The 27121-nt window shown below is 48.5% G+C and overlaps 13 protein-coding genes across 13 annotated transcripts; 7 read left to right on the top strand and 6 right to left on the bottom strand.

Annotated features, from left to right (window-relative positions):
- Positions 1-1222: 1222 nt before the first annotated feature.
- On the top strand, positions 1223-2846 carry K444DRAFT_625584 (putative aldehyde dehydrogenase; the record flags this gene model as incomplete). Its single annotated transcript, XM_024882544.1, has 3 exons — positions 1223-1350; positions 1410-2149; positions 2209-2846. 3 exons carry the CDS (start codon positions 1223-1225, stop codon positions 2844-2846), a joined length of 1506 nt encoding a protein of 501 aa, XP_024741866.1.
- A 1050-nt stretch (positions 2847-3896) lies between these two features.
- K444DRAFT_608640 (uncharacterized protein) lies at positions 3897-4746 on the top strand. The gene has a single exon (XM_024879429.1). The coding sequence runs from the start codon at positions 3969-3971 to the stop codon at positions 4485-4487; it is 519 nt and encodes a 172-aa protein (XP_024741865.1). The 5' UTR covers positions 3897-3968; the 3' UTR covers positions 4488-4746.
- A 1595-nt stretch (positions 4747-6341) lies between these two features.
- K444DRAFT_705624 (uncharacterized protein) lies at positions 6342-7063 on the bottom strand (the record flags this gene model as incomplete). Its single annotated transcript, XM_024888115.1, has 2 exons — positions 6342-6631; positions 6661-7063. 2 exons carry the CDS (start codon positions 7061-7063, stop codon positions 6444-6446), a joined length of 591 nt encoding a protein of 196 aa, XP_024741864.1. The 3' UTR covers positions 6342-6443.
- Positions 7064-7736: 673 nt separating this feature from the next.
- Positions 7737-9297, top strand: K444DRAFT_705622 (uncharacterized protein; the record flags this gene model as incomplete). Its single annotated transcript, XM_024888114.1, has 3 exons — positions 7737-8770; positions 9031-9164; positions 9230-9297. The coding sequence occupies 3 exons, from the start codon at positions 7737-7739 to the stop codon at positions 9295-9297; spliced, it is 1236 nt and encodes a 411-aa protein (XP_024741863.1).
- Positions 9298-10296: 999 nt separating this feature from the next.
- K444DRAFT_650562 (acyl-CoA dehydrogenase-like protein) lies at positions 10297-12241 on the top strand. The gene is made up of 4 exons (XM_024885644.1): positions 10297-10615; positions 10731-10857; positions 10913-11932; positions 11994-12241. Exons 1-4 carry the CDS (start codon positions 10580-10582, stop codon positions 12146-12148), a joined length of 1338 nt encoding a protein of 445 aa, XP_024741862.1. The 5' UTR covers positions 10297-10579; the 3' UTR covers positions 12149-12241.
- On the bottom strand, positions 12237-12620 carry K444DRAFT_608638 (uncharacterized protein). Its single transcript, XM_024879428.1, has one exon. The coding sequence runs from the start codon at positions 12605-12607 to the stop codon at positions 12404-12406; it is 204 nt and encodes a 67-aa protein (XP_024741861.1). The 5' UTR covers positions 12608-12620; the 3' UTR covers positions 12237-12403.
- Positions 12621-13294: 674 nt separating this feature from the next.
- Positions 13295-15405, bottom strand: K444DRAFT_608637 (glycosyltransferase family 22 protein). The gene is made up of 4 exons (XM_024879427.1): positions 14984-15405; positions 14469-14854; positions 14294-14421; positions 13295-14246 (listed from the first exon to the last, which is right to left on the bottom strand). Exons 1-4 carry the CDS (start codon positions 15090-15092, stop codon positions 13319-13321), a joined length of 1551 nt encoding a protein of 516 aa, XP_024741860.1. The 5' UTR covers positions 15093-15405; the 3' UTR covers positions 13295-13318.
- Positions 15406-16065: 660 nt separating this feature from the next.
- K444DRAFT_209700 (E3 ubiquitin ligase SCF complex, Skp subunit) lies at positions 16066-16979 on the top strand. The gene is made up of 4 exons (XM_024871076.1): positions 16066-16239; positions 16295-16386; positions 16450-16620; positions 16671-16979. The coding sequence occupies exons 1-4, from the start codon at positions 16179-16181 to the stop codon at positions 16845-16847; spliced, it is 501 nt and encodes a 166-aa protein (XP_024741859.1). The 5' UTR covers positions 16066-16178; the 3' UTR covers positions 16848-16979.
- Positions 16980-18281: 1302 nt separating this feature from the next.
- On the bottom strand, positions 18282-18918 carry K444DRAFT_608632 (ribosomal protein L39e). Its single transcript, XM_024879426.1, has 3 exons — positions 18887-18918; positions 18646-18746; positions 18282-18538 (listed from the first exon to the last, which is right to left on the bottom strand). Exons 1-3 carry the CDS (start codon positions 18890-18892, stop codon positions 18490-18492), a joined length of 156 nt encoding a protein of 51 aa, XP_024741858.1. The 5' UTR covers positions 18893-18918; the 3' UTR covers positions 18282-18489.
- Positions 18919-19091: 173 nt separating this feature from the next.
- On the top strand, positions 19092-20449 carry K444DRAFT_608631 (ARF/SAR protein). Its single transcript, XM_024879425.1, has 5 exons — positions 19092-19376; positions 19436-19474; positions 19528-19611; positions 19659-19982; positions 20032-20449. Exons 1-5 carry the CDS (start codon positions 19302-19304, stop codon positions 20053-20055), a joined length of 546 nt encoding a protein of 181 aa, XP_024741857.1. The 5' UTR covers positions 19092-19301; the 3' UTR covers positions 20056-20449.
- Positions 20450-20574: 125 nt separating this feature from the next.
- On the bottom strand, positions 20575-21378 carry K444DRAFT_625576 (uncharacterized protein; the record flags this gene model as incomplete). The annotated part of the gene is made up of 2 exons (XM_024882543.1): positions 20575-21107; positions 21375-21378. 2 exons carry the CDS (start codon positions 21376-21378, stop codon positions 20575-20577), a joined length of 537 nt encoding a protein of 178 aa, XP_024741856.1.
- Positions 21379-22117: 739 nt separating this feature from the next.
- On the top strand, positions 22118-23380 carry K444DRAFT_608630 (uncharacterized protein). Its single transcript, XM_024879424.1, has one exon. It carries the CDS (start codon positions 22158-22160, stop codon positions 23094-23096), a length of 939 nt encoding a protein of 312 aa, XP_024741855.1. The 5' UTR covers positions 22118-22157; the 3' UTR covers positions 23097-23380.
- Positions 23381-23788: 408 nt separating this feature from the next.
- Positions 23789-26301, bottom strand: K444DRAFT_582527 (HET-domain-containing protein). Its single transcript, XM_024877800.1, has 2 exons — positions 25734-26301; positions 23789-25682 (listed from the first exon to the last, which is right to left on the bottom strand). The coding sequence occupies exons 1-2, from the start codon at positions 26071-26073 to the stop codon at positions 24115-24117; spliced, it is 1908 nt and encodes a 635-aa protein (XP_024741854.1). The 5' UTR covers positions 26074-26301; the 3' UTR covers positions 23789-24114.
- Positions 26302-27121: the final 820 nt, after the last annotated feature.

Here is a 27121-nt window from a genome sequence, read left to right as displayed (position 1 = left end):
GTCTTGCTAAGCGAGCGAGACCAACGACAGCTGTCCCTCGGCGGACATCACCTGCTGTATCTACTTTGTGTATTCTACCTTTTCCTTCTCGATTTCGATTTCCCAGTCATTCATGAACGAGCGCATCAGAAGAGCTGCATTGTTGGGCGACCGACGTCATATATTATTCTCCCGACCCCGGATAGCGAGTTTATACCCCTGGAGGCGCATACCATTTTAGTGTTATCTGGATATACCTATTTTCTTCTCAAGCATGTCTTATTGTTTTTGTTGCGTTTGTTGTTGTTGTATCTTGCGTTTGAGCACGGAGTTTGTGTGGTGGGATGCTTTGCACTGCACGGAGAGGGGACGGTGTTCTTGGGGCTCGGCAGCGGGAGTCTTGGTTGGTGTGGCATTTGTGCTTTTGAGGTGGGAGAGGAGGACAAAAACTGGACTGGGCTGGACCGGATCGGATCAAGAGTGGAAGAAAGCATTTAACGGGTTGTAAAGATTGGAAACGGACGGGTATATAAAAATCAGACTGTACTGTACGAAGACGGTGTAAGTGTTATGTTTGGGAGTTTGGGAGGCATTCTGCATCTGCAGGCGCAGACAATACACTCGTATTTTTGCCAAGATTACTTGAAGCGTTGATTGTATTGATTTCATCACGTGCAGTGAGGGGTAGCTTGGATGATGGAACAGCTTTCATCCGATATTGCAAGGGCCGAGTGCTGCTACTTCAACGTGGTATCCATTAGAAGTGGTCTTCAACAATATTTCTCCTGCTATCTTCTATATTACAGCCTTTGAACTGTCCGATGGTCGTGGCAATTTGAAATATTGAAGCTCTACAACATTTCTGACGCGGAGCTCTTGCGGGGCAATGCATGCTAGTCTCGAATAGGCAAGTTTATCCTATCACCGAAAACTGATAGGCCCAAAGCTCGAACGTCATCTTGCGCCTTGCCCTCTGGGGAAGCTATTCTCGACCATCCGCAAGCACCCACCTTTGATATGCCGGCATAAAACCTTCTCCTGCGTGACCTCACATCTACTTCTGATTCTGATGTACCAACAACTTCTACCTCTGCCAGCACATCTCCGCAGGACTGTGTTTCACAAGCTCAGTGAATCTTCATTGTCTCACTTATCAATCTCCTCGCCTCTCCGGCCATTCTGTACAAACAAAGCCATCAAGCTCGAGATATCGTTCTCACGGTCCTTCAGCTCTACGAGAAAGATGTCCGATCTTTCCATTGAGCTTACTGCTCCCAATGGCAGGAAGTACACCCAGCCAACCGGCCTCTTCATCAACAACGAGTGGGTGAAGAGCAGCGATGGAAAGAAGATTACCTCTATCAATCCCACGTAAGCTGACCAAGCTCCCAATTTCCCCAACATCCAAAATATTGCTAACACTCTCCCAGCGATGAATCCGATATTACCTCCGTCTACGCCGCTAGCGTGGACGATGTCGACACCGCCGTTGCAGCAGCCCGCAAGGCATTCAAAGACCCCTCATGGCGCGACATGTCCCCCACGGATCGCGGCAACTTGATGATGGTCCTCTCTGACCTCGTCGCCAAGCACGCAGACACACTAGCCACGATCGAGACATGGGACAACGGCAAACCATACGGAGACTCTCTCGGTGATGTGGGGGAGGTAGTTGGCGTACTGAAGTACTATGGTGGATATGCGGATAAGATCCACGGCCAGGTCATCGACACCGGGCCAGCGAAGTTCGCATACACGATCCGCGAGCCGGTCGGTGTCTGCGGACAGATTATTCCGTGGAACTATCCGCTTGCGATGGCGGCTTGGAAACTGGGACCTGCACTGGCTTGCGGGAATACGATTGTGATGAAGGCTGCTGAGCAGACACCGTTGAGCATTCTCTACTTAGCGAATCTGATTAAGGAGGCTGGGTTCCCGCCTGGTGTCATCAATATTCTGAATGGTGTTGGACGAGTAGCGGGTGCGGCTATTGCTACCCATGTGAATATCGATAAGATTGCTTTCACGGGAAGCACTGCTACCGGAAAGGAGATTATGAAGATGGCTGCTGGTACAATGAAGAATATCACCTTGGAGACAGGTGGAAAATCACCGTTACTAGTCTTCGATGATGCGGATTTAGAGCAGGCGGTGAAATGGTCTCATATCGGTATGTTCCCTCCTAAACCTAAAAAAAAAGGACCTTTTAAACTTGCTAATATTTCAAAGGCATCATGTCCAACCAAGGCCAAATCTGCACCGCAACCTCCCGCATCCTCGTCCAAGACTCACTCTACGACAACTTCGTCGAAGCCTTCAAAAAGCAAGTCGCCGAGCTCTCCGTCGTCGGCGACCCCTTCGCTGAGACCACCTTCCAGGGCCCGCAAGTCACGAAAGCGCAGTACGAGCGCGTCCTAGGCTTTGTCAAAGCCGGCAAAGAAGAAGGCGCCACGCTCGTCTCTGGCGGCGAGGCGTTCACCAAGGGCTCCCCCTCTGGGAAAGGCTTCTTCATCACACCGACAATCTTCACGGGTGTAAAGCCCAGCATGAAGATCTTCCGCGAAGAGGTCTTCGGTCCGTTCGTCGTGATTGCTAGCTTCAAGACCGAGGAGGAGGCGCTGGAGATGGCGAACGATACTACCTACGGTCTTGGCAGCGCAGTCTTCACGAAGGATATCACGAGGGCGCATAGGGTGGCGAAGAGGATCGAGGCGGGCATGGTGTGGATTAATTCGAGTAATGATTCGGATTACAGGATTCCTTTTGGGGGCGTGAAGCAGAGTGGTATTGGGCGGGAACTTGGGGAGGCGGGGCTCGCGGGGTATACGCAGATTAAGGCTGTGCATGTTAATATGACTGGGGAGTAGATTTGCTCTGTGGGGGGGAGGGGTTGAGGGTGGCGGAAATGAGATATGAGATACGAGCGATGAGCAAGAATGAATGCTTTGAACATCCAGTCCTCTTTTGGGCAATTGCGTGCGATCTCCACCAGCTCTGGAAGACCACGAGGGTTAAGAGAGTTTCCAATTCTCAACAGCCTTGCCGCTTCCTTCCACTGAAACGTATATATTCTCTTTTCCCACTTGGTTTCGAGCAGAGCACGATAGAAGTTTATTTTGGAGTGAGCTCGTTGTCCCAAACACGTAGCAAGGTTGCTAAAAGGGTCGAGCTCAAGAAGTGGGAATTTCACACCCCGATCCAAGTAGATTTCAGTCCTGAAGGATTTGTTGCGCATCGTGAGCTTTTCCGTCCATATTCAGAGACGAGAAGTGGCCTTTCATCTGATGACATAGGAAGAAAGTGAATAGCGAATAGTGGAAAGGGTGTTCTGTTCCACATCGCACCAAATGTTTCAAAAGGTTCTGGGACATTGAGAGTTCCAAGGTCACGAACTCGAGTGAATTTGGACTTGTGAAGGTAGGGCCGTTGTGTAGCATATCGAAACAATGTTCCAAAAGTTTCTTGGGGCATTGAGGTTTTTTGAGGAGTGGAGAGTAAACCCCAGAAGCCGAGTTTTGTTGCATGCCGCTTCAATGTTCCAACGTGCTTTGGCACTATACAATGAGATCTCCGCTCGAGTGAATAAAAACGGGTTCTGCCTTGATTCGCTTCACATCGCTTCCAACTCCTTCAGGGGTCCAGGAAATTGAGAACCAGAAGTTAGTTTTTGGATGTGAACGCCGTTCAGTGTATTCACGCTGCGGTGATCAGGCCATAGCGAATTCTGGCTTCGACCTCACGTACATATAAATCCTCCTGCCGTTTAGCTCTATCACTCATCCTAGTGGATTGTCATTGCATCCTTGTGTAGTTTTCGCCACCATCGGCGACCACGCAAGTGCTTACTAACTACTCCACTTTCCTATTCGGACCATCAATCAGCTTGGCCGCCGCCATCTACCCATTACTATATCTCCAGATCTCCCTCCCAGCCCCCCGGGTCCTCACCCCATTCAAAAAATCAAAATTCTTTCATTCAATAATCTAAGATGTCGTCTCCTACCTCTTCCTCTTCGACACACAAAGAAGAGATCGCCGCTCTTACCACAGTCAAAAAATTCCTCTCGGGAATCAAAGCCCGTAATCCAGCCCAAATGCATGCATGTATCCACCCCTCCGGCGGACACGCTTTGCTCATTCGCCCCTCTCCATCCCGCTCCTCACGCTCCTCACCAGTAGGGAAACAACATCTCTCCCTCACGCTCGCCGAAGTCGTGAATCGAATTCCATTCGATAGTGCTGCGAGTTTGGAAGAAAATATCGCCCTGGCGGAATGGGAGGAAGGCGAGGATGGGGAAAGGTTTGAGGGGAGGAAGAGCGAGGCGAGGGTTGATGGTGATTTGGCAGCTGTGTGGACGCCGTATGAGTTTTTGAGGGATGGGGTGCTGAGTCATGTTGGCACGAATGTTTTCTCGTTGGTGAAATTGTGTGGGGGAAAGAGGAAGGGGGAGTGGGTCATTGGTTGGATTTCGGATACGTGGAGGGTACCGGATGAGGAGGTGGTGTGAGCCTTTTTAAGTTGAGGGGGGATTTGGATGCGGATGTTCTGGTTGTGTTGGTTGAGCAAGTAGAGATGATGAGATTGGTGTGGAGTCTGGGGACTTACATGCAGACATTGAACCATTTTCATATCAGTGGGGTCCGAAGTCTCTTTTACAGAGTTGAGTTAAAAACAGTGTCGTCACAAGCCTCGTTTTTCCAGGAAGCAGGGATCAATTTTATCTTTTTGGTTAGAGACTTAGGCACCTGCCTTTAAAAAGAACAGTGCACAAATTTGTTTGTTGACGAAGGCAGCTGTCTGTCAAGAAAAGCCCGTACAGATTGCAGACAATGACCGCTCCCATAAAGTGTTTGGGGGTATTCTGGTTTTCAAACTCCATTGGACGTGTCAAAGCTTGCAACGCAATTACGTCAAGTGATAAGCTGATGTTCGACTTGTGGCTGACAGCTGGTCCATGTGTGTTTAAAACTGGAGGCGGCCAGTATCTTTCAGGTTCGTCCGTGGGCAACGGCTCTTGAGAGACAACTCTTGCTTGGCCAACAATTTCGATATCTCCTTGAATCCCAAGTGAACGGGTGATGAGCGCAGAGTCATTGTTCAGGAATCCGCAGACCAGGTCAGAGTTTTGCGTGCCCGCTGGTCCAATTCCAGGTACGGCACGGCTTCTTGATCTACTCTGTCCCATTGCTCATTCGGAGTACTTCCCCACTGAACCTTAGTTGCCCAGAATAAAAAGAGAGAAGGGTGTTCTTCGACAACTCCATCATCACATCCGGCTTGCTCGAGGGTATGCTGGTATTTCTGAGTTGGGACCTCTCTATCCTGTGTGATGAGCGATAGTACCGTGCTTCGAGATACCTTAGAAGTCTCCGAATTGGAAAACAAGATTCCATCAGTGGCGAAATGTTTATGCTCCGCTCTCACAAGATTTTTCAGTGGAGTCTCCCATTGTCGAAGTTGGGGTAAGTATGGGAGACTACACCAGGAGTGTGTCAAGAGAAATAAGTCATCCACCCATTCCGACACAAGATTCAAACAAGTGAGTTGCCCAACCACAATATATCCTTCGACCGTGATGTTTTCGTCGCATGGTAGTATTTGTGCACGTCCATACCTGGAAAAGGCTCATATTCCCAGAAGTCCTCGTCTGCGGATCCTCAGAGAGCTCTTTGCAAAGTTGGCTGAAATGAACAGTGGCTGCACCGCTTGGACCCAGTTAAACAAAGGCTTTCATGACGTCCTCGCAAAGCTTGAATACAGACTTTGAGTAGTCGACCTCAATAGTTCCAACCAGACCAAGGATTGCATTCGCTTTATCGCTATTCTCCGCACAATGTGAACCGCGGAAATTTCTATCATGTCGTAGAGGGCACTAGAATTACCCTCAGGTCTCAATCGATTGATCTCTGGATTACCAAGCGAAATGCAGAGTTGTTCCGGATTATGTAGAGATTATCGATAGGTCCGATATAGAAAACATCAAACTTGCCATCCTTGGAAACACGGTCCAGCATCCTTGGAGTAGCCTCAAAATGCTACCATTCGCATTCTTGAGGGACTCAGTCCGGCTTGCGGTAGACAAGTGTTAATTTTTGTGCCAGACAAACTTTTTGCATGATCCAAATTCTTTTCCAGTATGGAAACAGGGAGGTTGCCCCAAACTCTTCCTAATAAGCGTACAAAGAGAATGACGTTCCGGAAGTTGGGTGTCTGAGAGGTCTATGGTGCATCAGTAAAGCTCTTCCTGGTATACGTAATTTATTGAGACTTACGCATTCTGCGGAATCGTCGATACAAAATATTCCGGCAGAAAAGTAGCGAGTTCGCGGGGTGGTGCATAAGTGGTATCAGTGAACAGGAACTTATAGTTCTTCATGAATCCCGTGGTGGTGATCTGGCGCACTGCTAAAGCGTGTCCCTTTTCCGAAAAATTGTTCCTCGTGTCAAAAGTGACTACTCCAATCTATTTAATGTGCTGATGCTGGCCTTCGAAGTCTAGTTCGAGGAATACAACGTCTGTTGGCGGAGAAGGGCTCATCGGAAAGAGAACCTGCTGGAGTAGCTTAAGGCCAGCTTTCCCATCCAAAGAATATCGCGCTCCTGGAAGTGCGGAATCCATTTGAAGCACGTCTGGGTTCTTGTCTGCTATTCCTGAAACGGTGAAATGCCAACACACTTACTTGACGAAAGCGTCTGAAGTGTTTGTGTTTGATCTGATGAAAGGTTGGAATTCAGGTCGCAAATCGAGAATTCGGAGAGAAAGGTGGCGCCGAGACCATCTTTCAAATTAAATCTAATATGGTGTTGCTTTCTGGACGGGAGGAAGGTGCCGCGGTTGATGGACGTTGACTTCGGCCCGCGCCTTCCCCTTTTTAAGCGAGGTTTGCCCCGCTCGACCAGACCAACCGCATTTGGAAGGAGCATTTTTTGCACAGAATCGGTGGAGTATATCCTCAATCTTGGGTGGACTAATGAAATTTTTGAAAGAAGTGGTAAAGTTGACGAACTGGGCAACACTCGTCCACATGATAGTTCGCAAGCAATTGAGGGTTTTTTGCCGGCAAAGTCGCTAGGATCAAACATGCAGGATAAGGCTTTGGCGTAAACTTAATCTAGAACATCTAGCGCTCCATACTTTCGATGCAATCCAGATGAACACCCTGAATTTGCGATGTAGGGGCTCCACGATTGAGCATTCTTCATTATGTTGGGGCTTAACGATTTATCTCTACCTATCCGAGATACCACCCTCTGCTGAAGAAACCATAAAAGCTGACCTGTTCTGGGACACGGGGAATAGTGAAATTGGGAACTAGCAGTCGTAGTTTCAACGTAACGATCATAAATGTCAGAGAATGCTCTTAAAGCGGAGTAAGAAGATCTGTTTACTCAACAAACCCAGACTAGCAAGCGAAACCGCTTAGTTCAGTGGCGGAGGAAGATATCTCGAGGGGTGGAACTTGAAATACTCAGATAGGTCTTAAGAACTAAGACGGAAATGAACTTCGAGAAGCCAAAGATTTCAAGACATTCACGAAAAGAAAAACTCGACAAACTCATGAGGTTGCGCTGGCATGTGACCATGCCCAACCGGCTGCCACAGAGCTTAACCTCCCGCCTTTGCACGTGTCAAGGTAACAGATCCCTTCATTCCGACCGGTGCTTCCAACATCGTTTTTACGGACGCTGCTTCAGCTTCGAGCCTACAAGCTGATCATTCGGGTGTGCTCCGTTCATGTGAATCCCATCCGCCAACATGTCTCTGCTCAGCCTCCCAACAGAAATCCTACAAAAGATCTTCTACAATCTCGAGCAGCCGCTCACAAACGTCGCGCTTGTATGCCGGCGTCTTCGTGATATCGCTGAGCCAATATTGTACGAGGAATTCAGTGGAGAGATGCCCTCAGCACTCGAAGGCTACATGAAAGCCATCATCCGGCGGCCAGAGCTAGCAGAATACGTCAAGTCCTTCAGCAGTCCTACAGCTCAACCAGGCTTGTCAATGACCAATCAACAAATCAAATTACCCTCGATGACACAAGAACAGCATGAAAGATTACGAAACTATTTGCTGGACGACATCTACGGCAAAGAGAAATGCGATGAGTGGTACGTGTCTCTCGAGACTCGGTGCAATTATGAAGTCGTGTTTGGGTTCTTTTTAAATTTGATATCGACTCGCGTCGAGCGGCTTGTTTTGCGAACCGAAGGATACCGTCCGTATGTGCAGCTTGTCGCTGAAGCAGCAGCCAAAGCACAGGAGGACTCTGCCGACTCTCATTTATTCTCAAAGCTGCGAAGTGTGCATCTCGATGATATGAAATATCCTGCTAGTTTGATAAAAATGGATTTCGTCTTACCATATCTGAAATTGAAGTCGGTAGCTTGCCTCTCGGTCAGTGGCCTTGTGGAAGAGAGTCCGGGTCCCGGATGGAGGTTGGACCCAGTGGTGGACGGAGAACGAATTCCACCCATCCAATGGCAATCGGATACATTTCAGGTCTTCTCTATTGTTGATCTGACTCTCACCCGCGCCTGCATGGAAGCTGATGCCATAAAGGAGTTCCTTGGACGCTTCGTTTCATTGCAACGCTTCAGATATGAACATAGGGCAGCCGTAACAGTGCATGATCACGGTTTTGTCCCTTTTGCAATCATAGCTGGCCTGGAACATTCCAAACATTGTCTTGAGTGGGCCCAGCTTGAAAGAGCACGAGGAAACGAATTTCTCGAGGAGATCATTGACATATACAATCCACTTGCCTCACTGAAGGGTTTCGAAAGATTGAGGTGAGCACTAGTCTCTCACCTCGTTCTCTAACCCACCCATCATTGCCAGGCAACTCGATCTATGGGTGGGGGCCACTAGGCTGACAGCCAACTAATAGGACACTGATTGTAGATCGTTATGCATTAATTGGCAGAGATAGGCGGACAACTGTTCAACGAGAGCCACATATACCCAGACTTCGATACTCTCTGGAAAAATGTGAAGCGGCTCTTACAGGTCTGCCTACGACCCTGGCATGTCTTCATATTGAAGATTGCAGAACATCAGTATTTGACTTCTTAAACGTACTCTTATCAGAGTATGAACAACACCCTTTACCCAACCTCACAACGATGGTGTTGAAGTTTAACGGGAAGGAAAAGAAAAGGATTGTTGAAGCCCTCTGGAATGAGGGTGAGTGGCAGCGAAGAGCTTTGAAGAAAGGGATTTCTCTCAGTCTATCACACGCTTTCACTTAGATGACTCCACAATCCTGGACGGTGTACTTCGTCTGATGGCTATCAATGAGCCGTTTGGGGATGCTTGAGTTTAAGGTGCACAAACTCAAAGAGAATTGGCTAAGTACACCCCGTAGAGGGCCATTGAAAATCCTTGATTCAAGTTCTGGTCTTTAAATCCCGCTCGTTCCTCAAAACTCAACTTCTAGAGAAGGCGGGGGACATTGACAACGCGTGCCAGCAAGGGTACAAGATACCAATAGCATAGCCCCACCAAGGACATCTTAAAAAAAACCCCAACACATTCTAGAAGGTATCACGCCACAACTACTCAACTCAAAATTTGAAGGCCTCAACACCATAACTTGAAAGAAAGGATATGATCTTCACGATATCTCGAGTATTCTCTATAATCTGGAAAGTTTGTAGAATTTTCTAAGCGGTTTAAAAAACCCCAAATTTTCGGTGTTCCTAGCGTGGGCGGTTGTCGGGTGAACCCCTCTACGAAGCGGGCGGCATTAAAAATCGTCCATCTGCTAAAACGCGAGGAACACCAAAATCGCTACATTTGGAAAATCGCACCAAATCTCGACGCAACGTCCAAAACTCTTTAAAATAGCTTTGTGAGATAGAAAAGAAGCAGATCTAATTTTTGTAGAATTCTCTCGATAATTAAGTATAATGCGGAATTACGAGAATTTCTGTATTGCGAGGATTAATATTGCGCCCGCCCTCGCTTAGCGAATTGGACGAATTTTAATGCCGCCCGCCTTCGTAAAGTCAAAGACAACGGTACTTGCCTCTGTTTGCATGTATGCTAGAGTCCAGAAGTCCAGATAAAGTCCAGAACATGCAGACGCGAAAGTGGCGGAGTGCTGACTCGAATATTCTGAGTCAGTTTCACATCTTAAATGCATACTTTCGTAAACCAAAACATACACAAGGCTGAGAGAAAGATACCTCGGTCAAAGCTGAGTTACCCGGCAGACCCCTGAAAGTGCGGGGATTTTGGCAGGGCTCCACATGCTGACGTCCGACTTCCATCTCACCCCGCGCCTTCGGTTAGTCGTGATACACCGAAACCTGGGCTGAAAACCGTTCTACCATACAAAACACCCCGGCCAAAAGGGCCCACTGTTACATTTAATTAGGGGAAGAGTAAAGAAAGTAATCGGGGGTTTGATTTTAGACCCGGATTTCGGTGTACCACGACTAACCGGAGGCGCATGCTACCCCACTACCCTTTCCTTCATCTACAAAACAAGAGGTGAACCCAACGGCTTTGCACCACTTGACATATTCCCCCTTATACACATTGATCTCACATTAATCATTTTCTCAATTCCATAAGAATATCTTACCAACACCACCATGTCGAAAGTCCCCATCCCCTTTTCAGAGCCTCCTGTAACCAACCCATTTCTTTGTTCCATACCCCAAGATCGCCATTTACTGGTTGGGAGCATGAGACCTGCTCCCAGCTCCCTTCCGCCCGAAGAAACATGTTGCTAATATGTTGCAGTGGCTGATGGGCCACCCATCACCATATTACACCGACTCCCACAAAAAATGGCAAAAGACCTGCAGAGCAATGTTCGACGAGCTGATGGCCGACGCTGGAGAATGGGAGCGGCAAGGAGATGTACCAGGTATCCTTTCTCCCAACCCCCACCCCCCCTTAACTTACCTCCTAATCCTCTCCAGAGAGTCTATACTCCCAATTCGCCGCCGCCAACATGCTAATCCCCAACCTGTCCTCGCCCCTTCCCGTCCAATGGCTCCATAAACTGGGCATCCGTACTTTACCAGGCGGCCTCCCAGTGGAAGAATTCGACTCCATCCACACCCTAATCTACGCCGACGAGCTCGCCCGAAGCGGCTCTCTCGGACCCGGCGGCGCTATAACGACAGGAATGGCCTTCGGTGTGCCCCCTATTTTGAAATTCGGCTCCAAGTCCCTCCAAGAACGATTTCTGCCAGATTTGTTAACAGGGAAAAAGAGGATCTGCATCGCGATCACGGAGCCTTCTGCTGGGAGCGATGTGGGCAATATCCAGACGACAGCCACGAGAAGTAAAGACGGGAAGCACTTCATTGTAAACGGAACCAAGAAATGGATTACCAACGGTCTATGGAGCGACTATGCCTCTATGGCTGTGCGAACCGGAGGACCTGGGCCTGCGGGACTTTCCATGCTCGTTGTGCCGTTGTTACACACAAAAGGTGTGAACATGCGGCGTATAAAAGTACAGGGCCAAACAGCCGCAGGAACGACCTTCATAGAACTCGACGACGTTCTCGTTCCGGTCGAAAATCTGATAGGGAAGGAGGGCATGGGCATGAAATATGTGATGCTGAACTTCAACCACGAGCGACTCTCCATCAGTATCGGTGTGAACCGTCTTTCTCGCGTGGCGATAAGTGCAGCGTTCGAGTATTGTTTGAAGAGAGAGGCGTTTGGGAAGCCGTTGATGGACCAGGCTGTTGTGAGGCATCGGTTGGCGAAGTGTGGTGCGGAGTTGGAGAGCCATTGGGCTTGGATTGAGCAGTTTACGTATAGTTTGACGAAGATGAGTGAGGAGGAGGCGAATAGGGAACTTGGAGGCTTGACGGCACTGTTGAAGGCGCAAGCTGGGAGGGTGATTGAGAGTTGCGCTAGTACGGCGGTATTGCTGTTTGGTGGGAATGGGTATTCGAAGTCCGGACAGGGGGAGGTTGTTGAGCGTATGTTGCCCCCCCTCCCTTTTGCCTCTTTTTTTGCTTGGTCACTGAGGATAGGAAATAGGAATCTACCGCGAAGTCCCGGGCGCCAGAATCCCAGGTGGAAGCGAAGACGTGATGCTGGACGTGGCTATCAGACAACTAGTCAAGAATTTCCAGCGGAAGACGAAGGAGCTGGAAACAGCTGTGGAACCACCTTCCGGATCTTCAAAACTCTAGATCTCTTTTACTGTACCGCAACTTACAACACTTATCCAATACATTCAACCTCAGAAAGTATGATGATGGAGAAGAAATTACGTATCATGTCCTGTCTTCCTCACAGCCCTCTTCCAACTCTCCGTGCTTTCACAATCTCTCACCCACCACTCGACATTCCCTCATTCCCTTTCCTTGCGTCCCGCACAAAGATCCCTAGAGAAAATAAACTACACAATAAACAGGCACATCCTATTCGTAACGCTCACACTCTCCTCAGCAATGAAGCTTCTTGCCCTCTAGCTCAGAGTCCAACCAATCGAGGTCTTTGCTGACATTGATCGCAAGACCCTCTCCCAATTTCTCTAAATCTCCAGAATCTTTGACAGAAGGAGGAGAAAACCACCGCGCACAAGGCAGCGCGGGAATAAGGACCGCCGCCTCCGCCGCATGAATGAAAGTCCTGATTCTATTCCTCATCCCCTCATCCTGCCGCCCACCCATCATTCATAGCTCTTTATTGTATTTCTCAATTAGATATCTGCGTCTACCAACCTCTTTCCTTTTCTCACCTTCATCGCGCCTCTCCCCTCTCGTTTCTACCTACTCAGTAATCGCACCACTCTCTCCAATCGTAAGCGTGCCATCTTTAAGACACGGTGCTTTCCCAAGAGCATTCCCGCTCTGAAATTTTAAAGTCCGAGGGAGCTTTGATGTTTTCTCAGGGGTAAAATATGGATTCGTAGGGAAATGATAGTTCCTCAAGGAGCCAGGCGATGCGGGTTGAGCGGGAGGCTTGCAGGAAGTACAGGGTTATGTCTGGTTTTTGGGTTGACATGGCGAAATTGAGATTGGGGGTTGGTAATGTGAGATGAGATGAGAGGAGTGTTAAGAGTATGAGTAAGTATGGATAGGCAACTTTGCTTGATAAGTGAGAGAGGGAGTGAAATTTTGAGAGGAGGGTTGGTGGAGGGAGGTGTTGGGAACGTCACGCTCTACTAGGAACTCGCGCCGTCGTGGGACGAACCGCAGACATCAACGGCAATGAATATCCGGGGTGCATGCTCGAATATTTGGAATTAAGTTGCCTTGCCTCTCTCCATGCCGAATTATCAATGGCGAAAAAACCAGGGACAACAGATTTGAGAAGTGGCGCAGGGAAAGGGGCGAGTAGCGAACAAATTTAATTTTCTATTTTTCCGCACACTCCTTCGTTACTCTCCAGGCGATTAATCCTCTCCTGCCAATCACCCTCTCGATCGTAGCCCAAAATCCATCATCGCCGAAATCCAAATCATCCAGATTCAAGTGCTGCTTGTACTTCCACACTTCTTGAAATCTGAGTTGTGGTTCCTCGGCTGCTACGTACTGATCCAAAAACGTCGCTGAAAACGGCGCAATCAGATATGTACCTCCGCTTTCGTCCAGGTATGCTGTTGTGTTTGTAGAAGGGTTGTGACATGTTGCGAGAGCGCTGAGCTCGCGCAGCATAGAAGGCCCTTTCATGCCCATTATGTCGTACGTTTGGAGGACTTCGTTCTTGCCGTTCAGTAGCCAGATTGGCGGACTGTAGGTTTTCCACCAGATTGCATGGGTGGCGTCTGGTTGCTTGCTCAAGAAGACCTGGGTTGGGACAATGCCTCCTTGGTGGTATACGCCCATCAAGAGCCCAAAGAACAAGTTGAAAAGAATCCAAAGTCCCGCCCATATTCGAAGATATGTTTGATTCTTCGGTAGTTGAACTGAAGAGAGAATTAGGGGTATCGTAGGAAGAAGAAATCGCGCTTCTTGGTGTTGGAAGATCGACAGGACGAATACACCGGATATCGCCGAATAAAGTCGTAGGGAGAGGTGTGGTCGAAGGAAGAGTAGGAAGGCTGCTGGGCCAAGAAGTTGTGGAAGATTGATGAGCGTGTGTTGATACCACGGATGAAGGCCATGGGTTGCAAGATTGCTGCTATTAAGGTTGTATGAGAGATTGTTGAGTGGTGTGATGGTCGGATGGGAGAAGAGATAAGACCAGGTGACCGAGTGATCGGTGTAGAATTTTGTGTCTAAATAAACTGCAATAAAAGTCGTAAGAAGTGCTGAGAGAATCGCAGCTAGAAGAGCAAAAGGTCTAAAGTTGTTAGCAGCTTCGTCACAGAAATCATGAGGAGCTCCTACTTCTTGACGAAATGGGGTATCATTCGAAGTCCAGGAATTATTAAGAACGCTGGGAAGGTAATTCGGTTGAATATGCCGAAGACAACCACAAATGCTAGAATAGCTGAAGCAAAGGCAGAAGATCGTTGCTGCAAATTGTCAGCAGATGCTTAAGATAACAATGCAGCCTCCCTACTTTATTCTCTACAATCCTGTCAATCAAGACCAGACTCCAAGCCACAGCCAAGGTCTCTATCGAGTTCGAAAAAGTATGGGTCTGGTATGTCCAAGTAACGTAGGATGAAGCAACCAGCAAAACAGCAACCCTACGATGTCTAGGTGACGAAACCAACTCGTGAAGCGCCCAATCCTCCAGCACAAAGCTCAAAACAAACATCAAAACTCGGAGGGTCCAGAACACGGCTATTGGGGGTATTTCGCCATCATTCCCATTTCCTATCCACAACCATCGAAGGAGAAGCATGGGCAGACCGTAGACGGGCCATAATGGAAAGACGCTTCGTACAGGACTGTCGGATGTGAATTCCCAAGTAAGTCGGACAGGGTAGCTGAAGATCTGGCCTGGCAGAATATTAGCCGATGTAGTGGAATGCGACCGATCTTGACACCAGCTTGAGGTCCGCAGACGAAGACCGACGAAGGTCTTCTTTATCCAGCAGATCCATAAACAAAGCTCTCGCAATCACATACCTGCTATTACCTCTGGGCCTTGGAAGTTCTCATCCGGGTGGAGATAACTCGGCGACAGAGCAAAGTAAAGACGGACAAGAACCAGAAACAAGTATGCGCGCCTCCACATTATGGCTTGTCTACTGTACGAAATGGGGACATCGGTAAGAAGGTATTCGCAGATGCGACGTGAAAGATACAGAGATCATTGGTGATTCTGGCTCTGTGGGCTGTCCGAAAGGTTGGGAGAGTGTCTTGGATGCTCCAAATGTCGCGTTCTTTTCATTGACAGGGGGTCGGCTGTCAGATCGGGTTCGGCAAGAGCGGATTTAGGAGAATGGAGAACTGTTGTAAGATGACCAATTTTAAGGGCAGCTCATTGCTTTGCTCTAAGAGGAGTTGTGCAAGGCAAATATCAAGTATTTTAGATCTGTATATGCAGAAGGCAGGGCTAGGTTTCGTGATAGGCACACCTTGCTGCACGTCAGGCTACCTGTCCACATGCAGGTTTGAGAGCGCACATGAGATAAGACAAGGCTGCATGCGCGTTGGCCAGTTAACTGCAACTATCCTGCTATGCTCCCAGAATGCAGCAGTAATTGTTAGAAATTTCTCTAAATATGCATTGTATTCGGGAACTTTTCGCCTTGGTTGCTTTTTCCCTCGTGGCGAGGCGTCGAGAGGACTTGCACCCAAAACGCGCCTCCCGTGTGCCAGACGCGTTCATCCACCTTTGGGACCAGGCACACACGCCAAAGACCCTGTCTTCCAACAAGCCGCAAGGGCAGCAAAAGGGTTCTCACCCTATGACTCAAGAGTGGCTGCGTTCGGTGGTGGTGGATTCACAAAGCCAGAGCTCAAGCCAGAACTCGCCGGGCCATTCACCAATCGCTGCCTGGATGTCTTGTCTTGTCGTATTTCCCGGCCAGCGCAGCATTTTGAAATGGACCGCACGGTATCGGAATGCCCTTCGTCGCCTGCTCGCTTAAATTAAGCGCAAGGCTCCAGGCGCTCGCCTGCCCGCAGTCCGTTTTTGAACTCCACAAGTACAAAGGCACCACCTTTGACCTCCAAGCTCCAACCTCCACCACTTCCTGCTCCATACAACCTTTTCGACAACCACTTAGAGCCAACTCCACCGCTTCCCAACACAACGTCATCCAGTCCTCATCTCATCTACCTTACATCCATTCTCAACACCGAGTAGTCATCCGCAATGGCTACCGAATCCAACAAAATCACCCTCGTCAGCAATGATGGCGCTGAGGTCGTTGTCGGTAAGGCAACCTCCACCACCACGCAAAGATCGCATAGACTGACTCTGTACAATAGATCGCAACGTCGCTGAGCGCTCCATGCTTATCAAGAACATGATGGAGGATCTCGGAGAGGCTGCCATGACCCAATCCGTCCCCATCCCGAATGTAAGCACTCCGATCTCGCCTTTGCCCCGCCATGAAAAATTTCTAATATCTTGCCTCCTCCAGGTCAATGAGTCGGTTCTCAAGAAGGTCATTGAGTGGTGCGAGCATCACAAGAACGATCCCCCAGCCGCTGCCGATGACGACTCCGACTCCCGCAAGAAGACGACTGATATCGAGGAGTGGGACCAAAAGTTCATGCAAGTCGATCAGGAGATGCTCTTTGAGATTATCCTCGTAAGTTACCACATATCCACTCTTAAATATGTGCTAACGAATATGTCCAGGCTTCCAACTACCTTGATATCAAGCCTCTTCTCGACGTTGGTTGCAAGACCGTTGCGAACATGATCAAGGGCAAATCTCCCGAGGAGATCCGTAAGACCTTTAACATCACCAACGACTTCACGCCCGAGGAGGAAGAACAGATTCGACGTGAGAACGAGTGGGCTGAGGACCGCTAAGCACTCAGCTTCTCAACGATTTCGCGGAGGGATTCACACGCGGGCATTGAATTTCATCATATCCAGACACCCTCTGGATTCTTTCTTTGCTCGCCGGCAATTCTTACCCTTGCATACATCATGGTGTTCTCCTTGGCTTGGCTACATGCCCTGCTCTTTTACCGGCAGGAAGCGCTTTCTACTCTGGCATGGGTAGCGTTTGATCTTCCCTTTCTATTTTCCCTCTTGCACTGGCATTGCCAGTTGCAAGGGCCTCATGTGGCATGGCGTTCCGGTATCACACGTCGGGTTGTTTTCTACGCAGGAAGGTAGCTTTGGGATGTTCTTTGAAGAACGTCTCTGGCTTCTCGAGGGTAGATAGACGGGGGGAAAAAATTCGAGATATTCTGAGAATTCTTTCGTGTGCTGTGACTTCGTTATCGTTTGTTTTCTGATCTGTGATATTCTGCACTCTAGCTCAAGTGTGTAGTTTCAAATTTGATCGTGCAGTCTTCCATCCTAGGGCTTAGGGCAACGACCTCCCATTATGATGCCATCCCTAACAGGAAATCGCGGAGTAATTTCCAATGTCACCAAGTTCACCATTCACTCTACTATTTAAGCATGGAACCATCCTTAAATCCACCATTCCTCCTTCGTAAGCTGGACCACCCTGCATCGAAAAAAAAGGTAGATATTCCAGAAGGACGAAATCCCCGATTCCGAAATCTTCCCAGATAGGTAATTCTGAAGCTATTCTCAGTATCACTGCATGTAGCATTCCTCCCCTTTCTTCTCCTTATTTCTTTTGGGGGATGATAATGAAAAACATACTTAAATACTTTTGCAAGCTGCAGTCGTACTTAGATCACCTTGGCTTGCTTGAACTACCTCGAGACCTAGGAGCACAGCGCTCTTAAATGCTCACCTGCTTCAAGATACGCAACATCGATTTCTGAATTGTCGCTGTGGAGTGTTCGACGATTGGGGGCTCCGGCCGCTGACGGCGCTGGGCTTTTCGGGGTTATAGACTGAGCAGGAAGTGGAGAAGAAAACAGAGGTCTGGAGAGAGAAGTTGTGGAAGGGAGGGTGGTGCTTTGTTGATGGCTGAAACGAGGTGTGAGTGGCTTGGAGGGGTTGGATCTGAGGAGATATGGAAGCTCTGTGCCGCACATAGTTCGGGAGTTCCTGAATATTTTTCATGCTGTTTTCTGCATTATTATATGTTGCAGTTATGGTCCAGAGAGGTCCAGATCCGTGGAAGGGTCTTGTTCGTCGAGTCAAGCAGTACCTTGTGGCATGACCGTACGAGGTAGGTCCTTTGGCAGTCTTCAATTCCCCTCGGCAGGAGCGCACAATGCCAGAGAGAAATAAACTCAAGTCATGATCAAGGCATTGATTCATTGTGCTACACCGAATGCAACCCTCAAATCACAGTTCGCAGCAAATGTACGCCCGTCCATCCCCAACCATGAAAAGTGCATCACATCAAGCACTGCACCACACCACCCAGCCCTCCAATGCAAACCTCATCCCTAAATCCATCAATCCATCACGACAAACTTTCCATCTAGCTAGTTCGTATCGTTTCGTAGAGGAGAAAAGGTGGGGCTGACGAGATGATGAAGGAGAAGGTTCGCACAGGATGAAGGAGGAGAGTTGTTCAGATGCCGATACGGGTCTTGCGCCAATGTCTTCGCTTTGCGTTGTATCTATCGTTCATTTCTGTAAGAATGTGCTTCCCAGTGTACTGCTCGCCGCTTTCCCTACAAGCCGGAGAGGGGGGAGACTTTGGGATAGTGTGAAGGTTGCAGCATACCTGATCGTGTTACCAGTTCTCAATCGGATCCATTGAGGAATCGGCCTGTTTTGCTTTTGGGCTCTCGCGAGCTTTTGCTTCGTGCGGAAGGACTTGTGGCTCTGTTGAAAGGGTGATCAGCTTCCAGACTTCAAATCTTCTTCAACATCCCCTCCATCCACGCGCCCGCAAATTCGTTCCTCCATCGTCAAATCCAGCGCATCCAAATAACCTCCAGGGCTCAATCGCAGGGAGAACATACCGGCATCGTGACGATTGTCGTGGTGTCGAGAGTGTTTTTCTTCGTGAAGTCGTCAAAATTCAGCAGCGACCTTGAAATCCTTTGTGGGATTTAGCGAGCTCACGTGCCTCCGTTCTCTCTTCCCAGGAAATGCGGCCGCGGCTTCCGAAAACGGATAAGCCTTGATGCGACTCCGTTGAGGCTTTGAAGTTCCGTTCGCCGGCTGGAAACGGTCACGTACAAGGTATTGAGTTTCGCTTTCTGAAAGTTTCGAGCTCGAGAGAACACCAAAGCGATTATCTGACTCGACGACAATAACGATTTACGAAACCCCGGTGCGAAGAAGTGATAAACGGAGAGAGAGTCAAAAGGAACGTTCAGGAGAGGGTGTAAGCTGGTGGATTTATAATTTGGCGGCAAAGGACAGCAGTACAAGATGGGCGCTACAGTCTCATGGATGTCGGGGTTGCTATGGTCGAAGAAAGAGATCAGGATATTGATTTTAGGACTGGTATTTCATCTCCTTTCCCCCAACAATAAAGCTTGCTGCTAATCATGTTCGCCTTGCAGGATAATGCCGGCAAGACAACACTGTTATACAGACTGAAGGTCTGCATCCTTTCAATACTCGTAGCGAATATCTGCTGATGGAAAGGGAACAGATTGGGGAAGTTGTTACAACAATACCCACAATAGGCTTCAACGTCGAGTCCGTAACATACAAAAACTTAAATTTTAATGTCTGGGTAAGCGAGCTTGCCAGCTCCCTGCTCTTCCACTCTGACGGGTTCAGGATCTCGGCGGACAAACATCCATACGGCCGTACTGGCGATGTTACTACGCCAACACAGCAGCCGTGATCTTCGTTATCGACTCCACGGATATTGACCGATTGGGCACAGCGTCAGAGGAGCTGGCAGCGATGTTGAACGAGGATGAACTGAAGGATGCAGCGTTGCTTGTGTTTGCAAATAAGCAGGACCAACCGGGAGCGAAGGGTGCCGGGGAGATAAGTGAGGCGTTGAAGCTGGGGGAGCTGAGGGATCGGAATTGGAGTATTGTTGCTTGTAGTGCGGTGGATGGGAGCGGTGTTGATGAGGGAATGGACTGGCTCGTGGTGAGTTTGAGTTGCGGATAGAGGAAGGGAATGCGCTGACGAGATGTAGCAAACGGTGCAACAGGATTCATAAGCAGAGCTGGGAGGGCCAGCTTGTATCATCACTGCGACGCCATTTTGGTATACGACGGAGTACAGCACATACACGGCGAGTAGAAGATTAATGGTTCTTCTGGATGCGGCTATCGTGGCTGCTAATGCATTTATGGTGATAGCTCGTTGAGAAGGGGCGCAGAGGGAATGTGTTTTACTGATACGATACACTGCATTAGCCGGGGCATGAATTCTAGATTTTCTAATGGACGGATGTCTATGGCATCGGTTTTCTGAGAAACCTGTTACCACGCTCCTCTGCATAAATTACCACAGCCTTCTTCGACCGGTATAGCAAGTGCTGAATGTAGCAATCCCCTGGAAGTTTTCCAAAAGAAAGCCCACGCTCTGTTCCATCGGTTCAGCAACCTCGAATTCCATCTTCCAAAAATCCTCTATTACAAGTAATATGCACCACACACTCCCCACCCTCCAAACTCACCACAGCAAAGTAAAACATATACCCAACACAAGGCCCTGTCGCCGCGACCGAGAACTCTTAATTCCCAATCCTCTGAGCCCCTTCCCCTCCCTCCTGACCTATTTCCATTTTTTCATCAAAAACGCCAAGATTAGAGAGTGAATACGCACGCTCTGTCATGAGGCCAATTGAATGAAGAATCGTCTTCTCAAGCACCTCTTCTTCTTTCTGAAGGCTCGACATAACTATGGAATCCTGCACCGGCATCGGTGTTTTGCCGTTTGATTTTGAGAGGCCTTCTTTCAGCCAGGTATAATACTTTCTCGCCAAGTCCCAAGACGCTGTACAGTCCGCCCTCCTATTTCCTGCTATCGGCGAGGATTCGGAGCCACTGTTGGTTGGTAAGGCAGAGAGAGATGCCAGCCTTCTGATACTCCACCAAACGAAGTTTGGACGATCGTATTCGCGAGATTTCTGATGTTGTCTAGTTGAGAGCATAGCGTCGACAATTAACCTGCGTAGCCAAGATCCGCAACTTTGAGTCCGTGTAAACGTCCGTTGAGAGTGTGACATCGATGACTTTCGCTGGGAGCTGTTGTTCTTCTTGCAACCTGTGAAACACTTTGTTAGTACAGCGTTTCTTAGTCGTAATTGACTTTCGTCGTGGGTATAGTGCGGTATTCTACTTTGGGTGGGGAGAGGGTAGGGATGGTCGTGGAGTATATTGTGGAACTGAAGAACTCAGTGTTTTCTAGGGAGGATGAAGTGCAGGATGAGGAGGTAGATGTAACAGAGGAAGGTTCGAAGTATGAAAGCTTTTCAGTCTTAAGCAGAGAAGATGGTGATGTTGTCTGCTAGAGAGTTCACCCTCTCCATACCCATTGTGTCTGGCTCGAAGATATTTTCGCAGACATTGATGGAGTTCGGGCACTCTCTTGGTGACCGAAACTGCATGGGCCGGACCGAAGATTAGGAGAGAATGAAGAAAAGAATCTTGACTGGAGAATCTAAAGCAATGTGACCGCATATCCTTCTTCTGTGCTAAATCGTTGGTACGCCCGCTGTCCTATAAACCGTGGGGAAAGAGACAAAGGGGTCCACCGGGTATGCGAGGCTGTTGGGGCTGCAGGAGTTCCGTATGGGGAATAGGAGTCATGCAGGGAGAAGAATCAATGGGGGGCATTAAAATGGATTTGGGATAGGGCAGCATCCATCAGACCTATAAATACGTCGGATTTCTAGAGTATGAGTACTATTCAGTGCTTTCAATTTGTTGTTTTAGGCGGGTGTAGACGTGGTGCAAAGTGAAGGTCCGTGGCCAAGCTGTAACTTCAGGGGCTCTAGCGAGCGGTGTGCTAGAAATAGTGCTCAGATTGTGCTGGTTTAGGGGAAAATTTGTCCAAGACGTTAATTTAAGTTGATACCGTGTATGTTGTTTAAATACAAAACAAAATTCTGTTCGCCGCCACGAACTTGATTACTCTTCTTTTTTCTTAAGAAAGTGTATCGAGTCTTTATGAATCGGTGGTCTCTATCCCGACGCCACAAGGCTGACTGTACCAGCCCTGCCCCACTAAAATTAAAGACATCACTTCCTCCAACTTTTACCAGCCTTCATATCTTTCCACCCAACCTGTTCGAGGACACCAAAGCCTCCAAAAATGGCTTCGTTTTACTCTGAACCTCCAATTGAGCCGTTCTGCCGTCCACAGGAGGATACCTCACTTCAAGAACAGACGGTATATACAATCTCGAAGGAAGACGTGGAAAGACTTGCGCCGTACCTTCCTCCCAAGCGGAGCGAGTTCTTGCGAGAAAGACAAAATTCCCGAAAGGTAGAAGATGAGATTGCGGGATACTCACACGCAACCCAAGCTCTCCCTCATGTAACACTCACTTACGCCCAATCCCTCGACAGCCAAATCTCTCTTCGGCCTGGCCAACGAACCACTCTCTCTGGTGTCGAGACCAAGGCCATGACCCAATTCCTGAGAACGCACCACGATGCCATCCTCATTGGGGCGGGAACAGCTAATGCAGACAATCCCAGGCTCAACACCAGCTTCAGCTATGACGGAGAAAATATTGTTGGCTTGGCTGAGCAGCCAAGACCGCTTATTTTGGATCCTGGGAGAAGCTGGAGTGAAGAGAAATGTGAGAAGATGTTTAGACTTGCGAAGGCTGGGGTGGGAAGGGCGCCTTGGTGGATTATCTGTGAAGAGGAGACCGAACGAGACGAAGAACGCATCAAGAAGATCAAAGAGTTTGGTGGAGGTATCATTAAGGCCGGGAGATACGGAAGAAGAGAAAATGGTGTCGAGTGGGAAAAAATCCTGAATGCTATGTGGGACACCGGAATCCGGAGCGTTATGATCGAAGGAGGAGCAACGGTTATCAACGACCTTTTACGAGCTAGGAATCAGCATCTTGTCACGAGTGTCATCGTTACGATTGCTCCGACGTATCTTGGAAGTGGAGGTGTGGTGGTGGCTCCGCCAAGATCGGTGCAAGATGAGAACGAGGCGAGGTTGAGCGGGGTCACATGGATACCGTTCGGACAAGACGTTGTTATGGCTGGCCGTTTGGCACCCAAAAGCTGAAAGTGGAGTGACCAGCTTTCGATTCTCCCAGATAACGAAATTGCCACCCAGTCCAGGACGTTTACTCAGAGCGATCTGGTGAGACAGGCACTGCCATCACCTGCTACCCGTCGAGACGGGTGCAGAATTCAAACACACATCGGTATTGATCGCCAGAATGACTTCCGTGACTTCTCAACTTGGAAGATTGCAACATGGTTACTCAGGGGACTTGTCACAGCCCCAAGAATACGATTAATAAACTTTGGCGTCTAAATATATCACGAAAATATCCTCGGACTTATCTATGAAGTCTACCAATTCCGTTTCCTTGATTCCAACTTGAAATAACAGCATCCCAAATACTCAATACCCATCCAAACGAACTCTGCCAGCCCTAACGCAACATCCAGCCGGTCCTCTGGGGCCTGAGGACTTCTAGTTGCACTCCTCCCGCAGAGCACGTGAGCATTCGAAGCTTATGCACTTGTAAGATCTCGCCAATTTTGGCAGTGTCTCATCACAAGGCAACAAAAGTGAGAAATAAACCCGTATGCAAAGGTACATAAATATTATGCTACGGGAGCCGTGCGGGCCCCCCTGCTTAGTGCGGGAAAACACACCCTTGCTAGCGTGGACAGTTTCTACCGGACGAAGGGATAGCACCACCATCGAGCTCTTTTCGTCTTTCCAACTCGTAGAATGGATAGATTCTGGGTTTCCGAGTAACAATTGTAAACTATGCTAGCTCTACGATTTTATATATATATGGTCAATTCTACTAAAGAAGAGACCAGTGCAATCAATCAGTTCAAACCTGCTCATACGTACGCTGCTCCATACCATAAATCAGGGGCCTCAATATCGCTCCATGTGATAGTAAGCACATCCAGAATATCGCGGTACTTCGTCCTGCGGACAAGACCCCTCAAGCTTTTGGAATGGTTAGTTCAGCGGGTGGCTTCTGAACACCTCTGAGCACCTTGTCTGAGCCGAATATACACTTGATGTCAGGCTTACGCGACAATTTCTTAATTATTCAGATGATAGTGATCTTCCGCCGATCATGGAGTTGTAACCAATTTGCTCCTAAAGAATGGAGATCTGCCTCAAAGTAGCCAATCCGCTTGAAGACTGAGCCGTTCTTATCGTTCTCTAAGATGAGACCATACCCACAACTGAAATGGCTTGAATAGATATGTAGAAGCCAGACGAGTCCTGGAAGTCTTTTGGCAGGTTCATCAAAGACAGGCGTTAGCGCTCGGCGAAGAGTATTATGCCCAACGCCTGAAGGAAGGGTACATAAAACGTGACCGTCCCAGTTTGCCTTTCGCAGATTACCGTCAAGAGTCAACTTCGCTGATTGGAGCTCTCCAAAGGGAACATTTTGATCTTTCAGCACAATTTGGCAGTCGATGTACCTCAAGGTGATTCGCTCTCGGGAATACGGAGGGTAAGGGTATTGAATCTTTCCTCTTATCGACGCCCACGACCAAGAGGGATTCGAGTTCTCTATGCTCTCAGCCTTCCCACAATCTTCGAGACCAACACGCCGCCAGAGCAGCTGCATAGGCAAGTCTTCCTCCCATAGTCCTGCATAGTAATTTTTGGTGGCTGAATGCTTTTCTATGGCAAACATATGTGCAAGAGCTGCAAGTGCCGGAAGTCTGTCCGAAGGGTTTGATAGTTTACGGGAGCAATATTCCTGAACCACCACCTGCATCCAATTATCAAACTTCCACTCGTCGGGTATTTCGTTATGATCCTTTAGAAGTCGCCGAGAAAGCTTGCCCGTGAAAGCAATCGGGTCAATAGTAGATTCGGAACAATCACATCCGCCATCAATATTTGGGTCCTTTTGCAGACACGCCCATCTAGTCTGTTTGGAACCGAACCGTAGCAACCTAACAGCCAAACAATGTTCTTGCAAAGTCCATGCTCTTTCGTCGATTGGTTCATCTTTGCTATTTTCTGTAGACTCATGCAAGAAAAAGGCATCCATTCCATTGCCCTTGCCCTCGACTTCCGCGTGAAGTTCGAAGACTGTGTTATATATCTTATCAAGTCTCCGATTTTGAAGGAACCCTTCTCGGCTGTCCCGCGCCCTTGCAGCCGAAAGTACCACTGAAGCTCCGAGATAAATACTGGCCATTTTTCGCATTTCTATCATTTTGTCATTTTCGTTTCCACGCTGAATAATGCATAAAGCATCCACCCAGAGGTACCCATACCCGAGCTCCCGGGTAATGTGTACTGCGTCTTTTATGGTTTGAGGAAGGGTCTCATATTCGATGAGCTTCCGATAGTCCTCGGAGTTTTGATGGGTAGTGTGCCATTCGCGTTTAGAATCATCTCCCCAGCAATAGCTCAGCACAACGTAATTCTTTGGATTGGTGGTATTCATTTCCTCTAGATGAATTGTCTCCGATCCAATTGCGACAAGTCTCGTAGGCCGCTCGGTGAAGGGTAATGCCTCAGTGATATTGTTACAAAAGCTGTGGCTTTCTTGACACCTGTCTAACCAGCGCTTCACATTGTTTTTGGTTTCCTGATGGAAGACAAACAGTCCACAGGGTCGCGACGAGATATACGGAGCAAGCGGGGTGTCTAGAAGATGTTCCGTAAGATTAAAGTACATAAATGAGAGTGGTGGCTTACCTTTTCCGGTGAAGGCATGAAGGTCTTCTAATTCCTGATCCTCTAAATATTCTGTCGGATGCGTCCACCGAATGTATACATCATGGAAGCTGGGTCCGTCATCAATCCATGTCAAGGAGATGTGTAGCTCTGCATCTTTCTGAAGAGACTTGGGCATGTCCCACAATTTCGGCTCGCGCAATGCTCTGGCAAAGAAGCCACATCCATTCCCAGCATATGTGAGGACTTCTTTATAAGAGAAAGATAAAGGGATATTGGAAGGTGGGTCGGTGATTTGAAACTTGACTCGTCTGCAATCATCGCAGCTGTGGACATTCATATCATCGTGGATGGAACCCATAGTGGAAGCACACGGGCGAAGACCTGTAGCAAATTCGCTGGCGCAATCCGTTCTAACTTACAACAGCGGATCGTGATGGAATGGGGAACAACTGGTAAGCTGAGTGCGCTAGGCAGTAGTAGATAGAGATGGATCTTGACTTGACTTCACCCTTGCAGGCCGCACTGGACTATGTGGGGAAGACGATAGAAAGTTCTAGAAACTCCATAGTTGGCCAGGGTCTAAAAGTGAGACGTGCTTGAAACAATCGCAAGACAGCCTCAGGCTGTTTGGCACAATTCAACAAGCTTTTCTCTCTGGCCAGCACACGTGATTCGGGGCTTGCTAACGTAGTGCAGCTGGCTCATTTGGCAAAGTGTGGCTGAAAAACCGTTCTGAGATTGGTACAATATGCAGAACTGAGAATTAAGCGAGTGCGGGTCGAGGGCCAGGCTAGCCATAGAGGGTTAGTGCCGCATAAAATGTGGGTCAAAAATAAAATCATTGAAAGTTGGAACTGAAGCCGATTTCGAACCCTACTGTATTCAAATCGCAGTCAGAAGGAAAGGGATCTTTCCCTGCGACTGGAAAACGAGATCGTCCACGTGACCAATCATCAATTGCCCCCTGGCGGGCTGCAGAGCATTGTGGAGATGTGAAGATCCGGCGCTTGCCTTCCCAATGTCATATCTCTAGCCTTTCCCCGGCGCTAGAGCGTTTAGAAAAGGAAATTTACAGATATCAAGTGATATGAAGATTTCTGGAGGTCTTGTCCAATTGGCCACTCGAAGCAGCAGAAGCAGGATGATATTGTGGCACTTGTCAGCAGCAGAAGCTGCGGATGTCAGGCCATTTTGTTGACAGAAGTGAGCGCTGACTGGTTTTCACACCTTAAAACGTAATCCTCCAGATGTCACTGAGACAGGATTTATGCCCCACATGGTTCAGTGGCAACTGTAAGCATCTCCGCGGTTTGAAGCACATCGGGAAGGAAAACGGGCACTAGAAATTTGTCGTTCTGAATGGCGGGAAGGATGCTCTGGATTGTGAAAATCAGATCCTGGAATGA

Source organism: Hyaloscypha bicolor (assembly GCF_002865645.1).
Source record: "Hyaloscypha bicolor E unplaced genomic scaffold K444scaffold_17, whole genome shotgun sequence".
In the NCBI taxonomy this organism is placed as follows: Eukaryota; Fungi; Ascomycota; class Leotiomycetes; order Helotiales; family Hyaloscyphaceae; genus Hyaloscypha; species Hyaloscypha bicolor.
The sequence above is the reverse complement of the archived record's forward strand: the minus strand, read 5'-3'. Positions and strand labels throughout refer to the sequence as shown.